At 50.7% G+C, this 12,312-nt stretch overlaps 1 protein-coding gene across 1 annotated transcript; it reads left to right on the forward strand.

Annotated features, from left to right (window-relative positions):
- Positions 1 to 7,513: 7,513 nt before the first annotated feature.
- On the forward strand, positions 7,514 to 7,921 carry LOC128728596 (uncharacterized). Its single transcript, XM_053822224.1, has one exon. The coding sequence runs from the start codon at positions 7,514 to 7,516 to the stop codon at positions 7,919 to 7,921; it is 408 nt and encodes a 135-aa protein (XP_053678199.1).
- The last annotated feature ends 4,391 nt before the right edge of the window (positions 7,922 to 12,312 follow it).

A 12,312-nucleotide genomic window follows, 5' to 3' on the forward strand; every position in this document is an offset into this window, starting at 1 on the left:
CAACCCAAGGGCCACCCTACGTCGTTTATTATCGTTCAATAAAACCAAGCAACCCGAGAGCGCTTGGTCGATTGGAGTGCAATTAGAGTTGAGCTTGGGCAATGGGCAGTGTACCAAAAAAAAAAAAAAAAGACCGGAATAAAAAACAACCCCCGTAACCGGAAGTGACCTATCAAATTACCCTCCGAGCGGCATCCTTGGACTCATTTTTGGCAATGAGATGACAGGAACCGCGACCGCGGACCGATTTTCCCAGCGGTTTTTCCGTGCGTCTTAGTCTGGGGTTTTTTTTTTCTTGTTGGTGTGCACTCCTCATTACGGCATTTTTTTTTTCCCCCGTTGAAGTGAAAAGCAAAAAAAACCCAATGAAAAACACCCCATAAAAGGACGTGTCCACAAGTTTGCCCTTGCGTGTCCACACGAACTCGCGCGTTGACGGGGTGGGCCCGGGTTTTTTTTTTTTCGCTCTCCATTTCCAATGGCATTTCCACCCGAAAAGCCTCGCGCAAAAACCCACCACCGGGTGGCGGGTAAGCGAAACCCCTAATTCGTTCGCATTTTACATTGATTGCGTTGTGAGCGGGCCGAGGAAAAAAAATGTACAGCGCCGAACCCTTCGAGTGTTCGAGTTGTTTTGGGTTATCGGACGCGGGACCAGCGACTTCGATGACTTTGATGGAGTGATGATTGACGTGAGCGTCGTGCCGGCGTAACGTGGCCACGTCCGGAGCGGCGTCCGGTGCGATCCCGCACGCTGCAGGTGTACTATCGGTGTACCCAGAAGTAGCCGGGCGAGGTTCGCCTGAAAGCGGATGCTCAGCGGGATGTCTCGGTTGGTGAACCACTCGGTTGCTGAAATGAGCATACGCACAATGCTGGGCGGCATGATGTCGGGCGCGTTTTGTCCCTCCTGAAGGGGGGGAGGGGGAGGGAGGGATGGCAGGAACAAGCGGCAAAAATTACCCACAATCCGTCCCCGTGGCGAACGGCCGGATGTGGCAAGGTGGGAAGATTTGGGTGCTTTTGGGAAGTAATTTTTTTTTTTCATTAATTTTTATTTTATTTTTTTTTATTTGGGGTTTTGTTTGGGTGTTGTGTCTACTCATTTTCCACCAACACACACACACACACGCACACAAATACGGACGAACGCACGCTGATGATTAGTCAATTTCCGGTCATTTACCGGCGCCATTACGTGGCCGCGTGGCAAACGCGCGTCCTGCGGTTTGAAGTGACTCGCCGGGAAAAAGCGCCTTCCAGACGCGCGAACCGAGTTTTCCCTGATTTCCCCCCCTTTTTTCCCATTCTCCCGATCCCCCCGGGGGGAGCCCGGTGGTGCCCCTCACACGGCCCCCCCCGGTCGCGTGTAATGGCGCTGTAAGTGAAATTTATGCAGCCCAGTCAATTCCGGAAAACAATCAGCAAACGTCAATCGTCTCAGTTTGCCACCCCTCTGCAGAAGCCGCGTTCGATTTGTTATGCAAATCGGGGTTCTGTTTGTGCTTTCCGCTCCTTCACGAGTGGTTCGGGAGTGAAGCTGACACCGGATAGATTCAATTTTTCGACGCACCTCCCGAGCCGGCGACATCGAAGCCGCGTGTGTGTGTTCGCCAACAGAAGTACAACCCCTTTTTTTGTCGAAGATGAGCGCATTCTGACGGATGCGGCTTTTGACAACCGAGTCCGACCATCCACTTAGATATGCCTGCGTGGTTTCGGGACGTTTGCGAAATTTGAAGCCCACGCCTTGGGGAAGACATCACGAGCAGGAGCAGCGTTACACCTGCTACAGGGGCCTTTTTTGGGTTGAGAAACACGCCCTTGCTATCAGACGCAGCTCGTCTGGTGACGACGCGGTGTAATGACGTTTTGCGCAAACAATTACTATGCTCTCTTTGTGGAGCTGCAAACCAGGAAGGATGAGAACAGAGCCTCCTTTGAGAGGTGTTTGCCGGTGGTCCATTAGCACCTGCTCTTTTTGTCGCGAATTCAAAGTCCTCCTGAAACCCCTGACGGACATCTTCGAGATGCAGCTTAAGGTCGTCAGACCTGAGCATCTTTGGGTGACTGCCGGAGGTCACTGGCCTTTGGTTCCAATGCGTCTGGGTAGAGTACGCACATCGCCCGGGCCGGTTTCTAACTTCTTTCTCCATTAGCGGCATCTCCACGCCCGAGATCTCAACCATAAACGGGTCCGTGCAGGTTTGGGTTACACCCCCATAGCTGATCGAAACCCGATCGATCTCTGACGTGCTGCACAACACGCCCTTTCGGGTAGAGGGAGTTTGTGCACCCCAGCATGAGCCCACGATGTGGCCCACTGGGATTTGTTTTCGTGCCGTTTCGCTCGCGCGACTTCAAATTCTGAAAACATGCTCCTCAACCATCTCTTTTGTGGTCTCTTTTTTGGAGGCCGGAACCTGTAAGATAGCGTGTTCGGGAGCTTGGGAGGTTGGAGCCCCCGCAGCTCTCAGGTTCACGTTCATCCTGCACACCCTTATAACACGCCATCTTCCAACGCGCCTCGTATGGTGAAGACGCGCAAGAAGACTTGGAAACGATCAGGGACGTTGCCGACTGACGAAGCGGAGTCAATGATGGTGCACGTGTTCCACGCTTGGAACCGGTTTATGACCGCATGTCTCCACCTCCTGCTGTGACTCAAACACGCATACACCTTCACGAGGGGCTGGTGGTACGATTTGCGATCGCTACGGGATCACATGTAGCGTAAAACAGAACAAAAAAACCCCTCCACATGGGGAAGTTGTTGAAGATCGCCACGAGATATCGCTGACTGGCTTCTGACCAGAGATAATGGCTATAACTCCCTGAGCTAACTTTGGGTCAACTTATTCTCCTCTTGTTCTTCGAAGTCTCTGAACTCTCGTTCAGTGCTTCCGCTTCTGCTTCCTTGTGCGAGTGCTTTTCGTTTCGAGGTTGCCGACGACTTCTTCAGGACGACGTCTTCCAACGAGTTTTGCTCTTTTCTCTGCACGTTCGTACCTGATCGAATCCTGTTCAAACGTGAACGACTCCTGCCGGTCATCGTACAGCTTCTTGCGTGGACGAGCCGACGGAAAAGCCTGAAGCTGTTCTTGCATCAGCCCCCTGACCACCACCCCCTTCTCTTTCCAGGGCTTTCCGGATGCGCGTGTTCCAGCTCTGGTGCGTTTTTCGCAACACTCGCCCGGAGTTGGAATAAACTAGCCCACTAGCCAGGCTTTTAAAGGTTTTGTTTTCCTCTCTCTCTCATCTTCGCTTCTGCTTTCTTACCTTCGTAACACGCGAGGAAAACAAATTTAAATGCAAACTTCACCGGCTCGAGAACGGCGAGCCTCCAAAGCTGTTCGAAGGCGGCAAAAACCGGTTTTCTGGTGGGGCGAAGACGCACGCCTCTTTCCAAAGCAGCAAGGACCAGCGGTGGTGTCCAAGGGCTCCGGCACGGCTCCCTTTTCCTTCCCTCCGCTCCACCTCTCCCTGGCTGCCAGCTTCCTCCCCCACTAACCTAATTTACAGCCCAACCGGTTGGAAACCGAACACCAGTAGCTCGACCGTTTACGTATGTATATCACGCTGATCTTTCCATTATCGCTCCTCCCGGGTGGTGATCGATCGCAGGGCTCCTTCAGTAAGGGGGGTGGGAGGGGGAGAGTAGGTTCCTCCGCTTGCACCCCTTCAAACAGGTTCCGAACCCAAACCCAACCGGCGTGATCGGTGAGTCATCCAAGGATTCGGTCGCGCAGTGGCATGACTATTTTTTTTTGTTTTGTCGTCGTTTTCGCCACCACATCCATTTCCCACGTTTGTTCCGTGGTTGCGCTTTCCCGGTGCCCTTCTCCCCTGCCCCTGCCGGTGCATCTTTCCCGCACAGATCGACCGGATCGGACGATCGAACGTCGAACGGAGTCAACTTCTCGCAAGGGTTCCTCGGGTCGAGGGCATATAGAAAACACAAAAAAAAACGGCACAACATCTTCCACCACCTCAGCAACCTCGGGGCCATAAAGCGTGCGTGTATGTGTGTGTGTGTTTGGGTGCTGCAGCATTAGCTAACATTTTGGGTTTTTGGGCAAACGGAGCCTGGAACAATAATAGAAGAAGGAGCGAAAAAGCACATCAACCAACGAAGGAGCGAGAAACGGGGGACCACGAAAAACCCCGGCGACGAGTTCGAACAGGACGGGGCCATGAAGAAGAAGAAAAAAAGTGAAACACATCCCAAACGCCTTCACGGGAAGGATGCCAACGGGTGGAGGTGGACGGGGAAATGGGTGGAAAGCAAACGCCTCAGCGGGAGAGGAAAACCGGCGTGGAGGAAAGAAGATATACAAATAATTACAAATACGACCAGGAATAGGCCATAGGCCAAGCGGAAGAGCACGCAATGAAGCACGGGGGGGGGGGGGGAAAGAGCAGCAGAAGATGAGGGAGCATCACACACACACACACACAAACGAAAACGAAGTGGAGAAAAAGGGAAAAAAAGTGGAAAAGAAAAGCACACCAAACGACGACGCACAATTTGGGCTCAATTTCACGACACTTTGGGAAGAACTCAGAATGCAGAGTTTGGGAGGGCTTGGGAATTAAGTCACCTTCCCTAATGGTGTGTCATTTTCTCCGCCGGTTTTACCCCCAGCACCACCCAAACCTGTTACAGGGGACAGAGCGCAACACGGTAGCCCGTTGCTGAAGGTTACCATCGAATCAATTACAAAACCCGAGGTCCTGAGGTCCGATAACCTCCAAAGAGTGACTACAAAGCCCTGCGTTCTTCGCTCAACCGGTGGGCGAAAGTGGATGTTGGTGACGAACTCGAACAACGTGTCGTGCTGGTTAGGACACGGGAAGGTTCGTGAGGAATAAGGCACCGTTCAGCGCAGGGGTTGCCAGGAAACAACGGCCGAGGGTTTGATCAGAGACGCGAGAGAAGTAGATGACTGAGCAGGTGGGCGGTTCGTGGACTACTTGATTTCAAATGAAATGATTGACGTGGACAAAAACTCACAGAAATTGGTGACGATTCATTGGAATAGGTTACTGGGTTTGATTCTAATCCAAAGATAATGAGCAAATGTGACCTATTCGAGTAGTCAACCTGACAGCAACAGGTATTTATCAGATCTTATTAAGGGTCGCCATTTTGGGTATTAAGGCTGCAGAAAAACAACGAATCATTCCAGAAATGATTGATCCACCTTTCAGAATGACTCGAAAGAGTGTTCAGAGAAAAATAGATAAAATTATCCGTACGTCAACTGAGCGCGATATGAGGATGAAAAATGTGCAGAGTGAAATGTTTGCCTCCACTGAGACATCCCGCGAATAGTCAACGGATAAGACTGTCGTTCGTCATGCAGTCGGGAATTAAAAAAAAAAAAGAATTAATAAATGCGATCAGCAATAAAGCATGCTCGTTCCGCTTGTTTTCCTTCCTCATGTTGTTTTCGGGCCACTTTTGCGCGGTTAAAACTGGCGAACATCCAAGATCTTTGCTACTCCTCTTTAAGCAAAACACATGGCAAAAGAGTGGGTAAGAATCACGGAACGGTTCGTCGCAAAATCGTGCCACAACAATTAAAGCGCCCATATGTGCATCACCCGTTCCAATCCCGTACAATGGAGATTTCACCCGTGGTCGCCCGCACAACCAGTGGCAGCAGTTGTTCGCCACGTGATCGCACCGTACCCGGGTTGGTGCACTGTTTCTGTTTGCCGCCTAAAAATAAATCACACATCAAAACCCGGCCCCATCATGGGGCTTTCCCAGCCGAGGGTGCGCATCGGCGAGAGTCGTCCCGACATTTTCCACCAAGCAGCATGATCGTTTCGTACGGGTTTTTCGCGCGCGTTGCGACCACTCGCACGGTTTGCTTCCGGTATTTTGCCGGCGTGACGGTTTTTCTCCGGTGGAATACCAATGCAAGGATTAGCCAGGATTACTTCCGAAACCTCCCGCCAGCGGTCAGTGGCGGCGTCCGATCGCGTGGTGCAAAAGGCGTTGGTGGTGGTGTTTTTTTTCCTTCCTTCCTTTTATTTTGGGTTTTCATCACAACTAAGCCCTGTAGAAAGGGCAATCGGGGCCGGGTCGGAAGGAAGATAGAAAGGGTGCGCAGGGAAGGCGATCGGTTACGAGATGCACGGGTGCATTCGACCCAAGTGTGGCAGGGTGCAACACTGGGTGAGAGAGTGAGACAGAAGGCAGAAGAACCAAAGAAAGGACAACTTTGACCGAAATCTACGCGATTCTGGTGAAGGATCATCAAGTGTGGTGTAGAGGGGGGGAGAGGGAGAGAAAGAAAGGAGGGTTTTGCCTGCAACAGCAGTAGGCAAGAGCGAGAAGCGTGTTTTGTGGGTTAAACAGGGTGAGCAGTTAGGCTGGAAGAGTGGCAAAGGGATTGCAAACACAAAGAACACAACTATCGATTAGGTCGGGGTGGTTGCGGTTGCAGGAAGAAGGGTAGGTGCCATTGGAAAGATTGGTAAAATCTGGCTAGAGGAAAAAGCAACCACTTTGCAGGGTTTGACAGCTCACTGGAAGAGTGACTGTTTGCGAGTTGCGATGGCTGCGTACTTACGCTCACGAACAAAACCTTCTTTCGGAGGTGTAAATCGAGCAAAAGGATTCATTAATCGAGAAAGGGTGTTTGTTTTGCACTATCTCGAACGTACGCGTCGAATTCGTCAAAATAAGAACGGATTCGCGAGACCTGCACACATGTGCGCTAGAGCGAGAACGTGCGAGAGCGATTAAAAGAGAAGCAAAATACGCTCGGAGAGTTTGTCCAAAAAAAAACCGATCGTTTAATTTCGAGAGCGACGGAGATTGCGTTCAATCGTGGGCACATTTCACCATCCCAGCTTGACACTTTCTCTCGCTCTTCTCTCTCTCTCTCGCTCGCGGTGAACCAGAACCGGAAAAGAGATCCATCGAAATGCTCAAATAGAGAGAGAGCACGCGCGTGCATGCGTCAACGCTTGTGGAGCGTTTTATAAAAGTCCGCGCGGGCTGTGCGTGACGTGCGGGGAATACCCGAAGAAACAAACTCACACTCTTTCTCGCTCTCGCTCACACGCTTTCAAGCGCTCGCTCTCCTGTTTTGCTCTCACTTTTTGGCCCCTGTTGCGCGCCTGCACGCACTCAGTTCGGGCTGCGTTCGGAGCAAAACGTTGACTTCGGAGTTCCGCGCAGGCTGCGTGACGTACGGTTTTGTTCGAATGTGACAGTTCAGTTCTAGCGCTCGAATTGTTCGGAAGTGTTCTCTTCTAACTCTCGCTCGACCAAACAACACCACAAAAACAGTCGCGCCAGTTTGCTCCCGCAGTGTAGTTGTGAGAAAAAAAAACCCAGCAAAGTGCCAGTGCAACAAAGTGCAGTGAAACAAAAAACAGACATAGCAGAGGGTTTCTTGCGGGAAAACACCTCTAGTGCATTTTTGCAAACCCAAAACACGCGAGTGTTGTCTGCCCAGTGTATCAGTATATTAGTGTGCTACGAAGAGCGACAATGGCGATTGCGTTCTACATTCCCGCGCTCGAAGACGAGGACGAAAACCAGCGGTTGCTCCAGCAGCAACAGATGGTGCTCCAGCGGCAATACTTGCTGCAGCAACAGTACGATCTACAGGCTCAGCTGGGTGTGCTACGCCAACAGCTGCTCGAGTTAGAGCAACAATCAGCCGCCCTGTCCACTGGCCAACCGGGTCCTTCCGGAACAGCCGGGTCGTCTTCTGCCACCTCATCATTCACCCCAACAGCAACCGTGTCTACGTCAACACCATCAACACCGGCCGCAGCTTCTGGACCCGCAACTCCACCGAATCCACTGTCCGGTCTGTTCCAGCATCGCTTCTACATCATCATGATGCTGCTGCTTGACATCCTGTTCCGCGAGGTGTTTGACAGTAAGTATTAGCCTCGAACTAAACCAGACTTAACGCAGGTCGGAGATCCTACGCAAGGGTTGGTTTCAATCAATCTAATCGTCCTGTGATTTTGTGTTTCGTGTTCGTGTTTCGTGTTTCGTGCTTGTGTCCATAGATGGTCCAGCCTGTACCCGATGCACAATCTGCCAGAAGTTGTGTCACCTTCTCCGCAAAGTCGACTAAACGGCACCGGAAAAAAAAACTCCCAGTGCTAGCCCCCAACTCCTTGTTCTACCCGCGACGTGCACCGATCTGCCCAAACTTCTCTCCATCTCAACCGGCCGGCGACGACCTACGACGGACCTCCAGGATCGTGAGCCGGTGACTGACGACAGCGAAACGACAAGAGTGATTTATCTACAACCCGGCGGACGAAAGGGAGTGTTAACCGTGGAAGGCTCCCGACGGCCCTGTAGCGTATGCGGCTGTGATCCACCTTATCTATGCGCTCTTGCGGCCTCACCCTAGGGCTGTGAAGCTGCTGGCATCCCGGGCGTCCATAGGACGTCCGATGCCGACGGCATCCTGACTGGCTTTACACCGGTAAGTGAAAGTGAGAGTTGAACTCTAAAGTGCTCTACTATCTGAGTCACGACTTCCGGGAATTTGCTGGCGTGGTGACATTCACTCGCTTTTTCCAGAACGTCCTCAGATCATCTGCCACTACCTACTAACGCGTTTGTGCGAATCTTCTTCGCTCCAATCATTTCTGTAGGTATTCCCAAAATTTAGACGACGTCATCCCAGTGCCCTCCATGTCGCGGTCGGTGCGGAAACAAAGGCGGAAATCTCCAGCAAATGAAGCTGCCGGTGCAGATCTCTTGAAGAAAAACAGGCAAACATTTGAAGGTAGTGAACATTCGAAACCGAAAGCTAGCATTTACGAAGCAGACACCTAACCTAATCTGTGAACCAAACACTTGTGCCAAACGGGCACATACTAGCGTCACCCAGACTATGCCTGCGACGGCCTGCGGGAGACGGCCTTTTTGGAAGGGCTTCGTCACACTGCCATTTTTTAATCTCTCTCACACACACACACTGTCTCTCTCTCTCTCTATCTCTCCAATTCTCATGCGATACTGAATAGAAGTTTTGAACGATGTTTTAGCGATGTTTTAGCTCTTAAGTACACCGCACGGCTATGTAGGTTCCGAAATTACGGTTACGGTGATAGCACCGTGGGGTAAAGATAAGTTTTATTTTCTCCCCTCTTCCTCTCTCCTCCCTCTTTCCTCTCACCTCCCCCACTCCATCCCCTTCCCTACCTCCCTTTCACCTTTAAGAACGTCTCTTTCGAGACACCCATTTTCCCAAACCCACCCTTCCGATCAACTCCAAATTTTCCACAATTTTTCCCTCGCCCCGCCAACCGCATGGACTGGCGCTCGAAGGGGGCAGGGACAACGGGGCACCAAATAATGGACAAAGAAGCGCAAAGGGCGCGACTGGCGGTCAGAGGGTCGCGTTGGTCGAGTGATCCTCGCCACAGGACACTCGCACGGAGGCACACCGCGGTTCGGCTTGATGTACATAGGCTATTACTTACTACGACATAAGACATTACGTTTTTTCGTTGTGTTTATGGTCGCGCGCGCGCGTGTGCGTATGTTGTACGTGCGTATGTATGCACACTCAACGCTGCGCTGGTTGCATTTTTTCAAATGTCTCTCTCTCTCTCTCTCTCTCTAGCCAAACTAGCCGCCCCCCAAAAACAAAGCCCCCCCCCCCCCCACGAACTGCGCCCAATTTGGGAAAATCAAAACAAAAAAAACCACCCAGCCGCAAAAGGGGACACGATAGAAACGGGAAGAGATGAAGAAGAAAAAAACAAAAGAAGCAATAATCAAATTTGGCGCCTTTTCCAGCGCTTGCTGTGGGGGCGGGGGGGGCCCTTTTTTGGGGGGTGGAAGGATAGGGATGGGGAGGGCGAAAGAGCCCTTTTCCCTCGGATACACGGCGCGGCGAGTGCGGCGTTCTCTCAACACACATTATTCTAGCGTAGTAGTTTAAGCTCGAAAAAAAAAATCGTACAATCAGCTTTCAATTTTTTCGCGACGATCGAAAAAGCGAGATCTCACTCAAGCGTGCCCGGGGATCCTCGCCATCGGGGTGGCGGTGTGCGTGTGTGGCGGTATGGCGTGAGTGTGTTAGTGGACGATCCCCCCCTTCGAAGGGGCGGGGGTTGCCGTTTCGTCGCAGTAAAAAATTCAACCCTTCCGGAAGGATTCGGTTTAAAAAACAAATCAACGTAGGGCAAGAAAGGGTTCCACCCTTGGAACGAGAAGAGAGGGTTGGCTTTTCTTTTTGGTTTCATGACTTCAACCAGCACACACACACACAAACGCACACACACACACCGCCCCACGGAAGCCCGGACGGGAACTAACTATTTTAACGTGTAACACCTAGCATATTTTCCACGTTAGTGGATGCTTAACCTTTTTTTTCTCTATTTTATTTTATTCTTATCATGTAACCGCGATTAGTTGACACCCACCCGTTGCGAGAGGGTGGGTCGAAGAGAGCCAAGACTCGTTTACATTCTACTTACACCGCGCTCGGTGCGCTCGCACTTTGCTGGCAAATGAAACCTTTTATCGTAGGCGGTATTACTTGCATTATTTTACCCATTACCTTCCTGCATGATTTGCTGCGCAATATCGAAGCGGTTGATTTTTGTTTTCCCTTAAAAAAAAAACGACGGTTACTGGAAGCGGAAGCGTTAGCGTTTAAGGAAAGCAAACAATGTGATCACTAGCAGAGCAGCTAAGCCATTAAAGGAACAGCAGAGCGTGTAAATAAATTTCATTACATGGAGATAAAAGTTGCGTTTGGAGTTTTCGTTGAAAGAAATAGCAAATGCTTTTTGCGGGTATTTTTTTTTGTCTCTCTCCCCCCCCATCGAACCACATTAGTCCGTTTTGCCGTCGTTCAGCGCGTGTAGGTGGAACGTGTTTAAACGTGTTCAGAACCCACCCCGCATATTGATGACTGCCGCTTCTTCGTGTTTCTGCGATTGGTCAGCATTCCGGTGTCGGTAGACTGATTTGCCTGGGCGCTATCAACACCCGACAGGGGTTCGAGATTTCGAGATAACCTTGAGGAGCATTTTTTTTTTCTACTTTGTTCAAAGGGAAACAGGTGGCTTTCACTCGCCATTCGCGAGACAGATGATAACTGCGAGACGGCGATAAAACCGCCCTGATAAGCGCTTATCAAGGCGTTGGTGGGTTTATGTTCGCGTTCCGTTCGCGGAATAGCAGAAAAAAAAGCCATCGCTGGAGAGCTCAACAATTCCGCGCCAGAAACGTGTGTCAGCAGGTCCTGTTCGTGAACAGAGCGAGAGAGAGAGAGAGAGAAGCTGAAGAGAAGAAAATAAATACGGAAAGAAAAGTGCTTTATGGTTCATGTACACCCTTTTTTCTGCTTTAATGACCGCTTTTTTTTTACCTAAATCCTAAATGGGTCCTGTAAAACTGTCGATGCGGTCAAAACGAGAAAATGATGTGAGAAAGAAACTTACGAGCTTTTTTCCTTCAAAACCACACCCCTTTTGCCAGCGGTGATGTGATGATTTCTGGGTAGCTACTTCTATGATGTGTTGTAAAAAAAAAATGTCGAACGAAATTGTGCCACCATCCCGGCTCGTCGGCGTCATATATCCTTGCGGTGGGGGTTTTTCTTCGGTGTTCTCGGTAAACGAGCCTGTTGGCGGGTATCCTTGCATCCTGTTTTTCTTTGACAAATCGCTTCTCATCGCTCCGGGCGCGTGTGTGTGTTTGTGGTCGCTCTCGTTGCTACAGGACCATTTGGAAGTTTGCTAATAAAAACTTGCCCCGACAGTGTCTGCTGTAGCTCAGCATCACCATCCGGCGGATGGGTGACGGAAGACAAACCGATGGGACCATAAAATAACAGACATAACATAAACATGCAAAAAAAAAACCCCTCATAAAACGCTGGCCCCAAAAGTGAAGCCTGGCCTCGAACCACCGCCGCGGTTGACGTTTGCATTTCACCACCGAGGTCACCCTGGGGTTGAAACCGAGCCTGGAAAATGCCATACCGATTAAGCTGGGTTTTATTGGGCATCAGTCTCGTGGTTCGGGGATGATCTCGGGGTTGGAGTTGGGAGGGGAATTTGGGGATGGGTTTTTTTTTCTCTTTTTTTGTGGTAGTTCTCTACACAACGTCCCACCAAGGGTGGGGAAAAACTGTCCCCGATAAGCTGATTATAAATAACTTGCCTTCACAAACCGAGCTCGGGAAGTGGCCCGAGTTGGGCCTGAAATTTAAGCAGAAAGAAAGGGCACGAATGGTGAACCGAAAAGGGGTAAAAGAAGCAAAACATGAGCACGCGAAACAAAACACGCTGCAC

The sequence above is a fragment of the Anopheles nili genome, chromosome X (assembly GCF_943737925.1).
Source record: "Anopheles nili chromosome X, idAnoNiliSN_F5_01, whole genome shotgun sequence".
NCBI classification, from domain to species: domain Eukaryota; kingdom Metazoa; phylum Arthropoda; class Insecta; order Diptera; family Culicidae; genus Anopheles; species Anopheles nili.

Coding starts and splice junctions, on each gene's coding strand:
- LOC128728596 (XM_053822224.1), top strand. CDS start 7,514: ATGGCGATTGCGTTCTACATTCCCGCGCTCGAAGACGAGGACGAAAAC.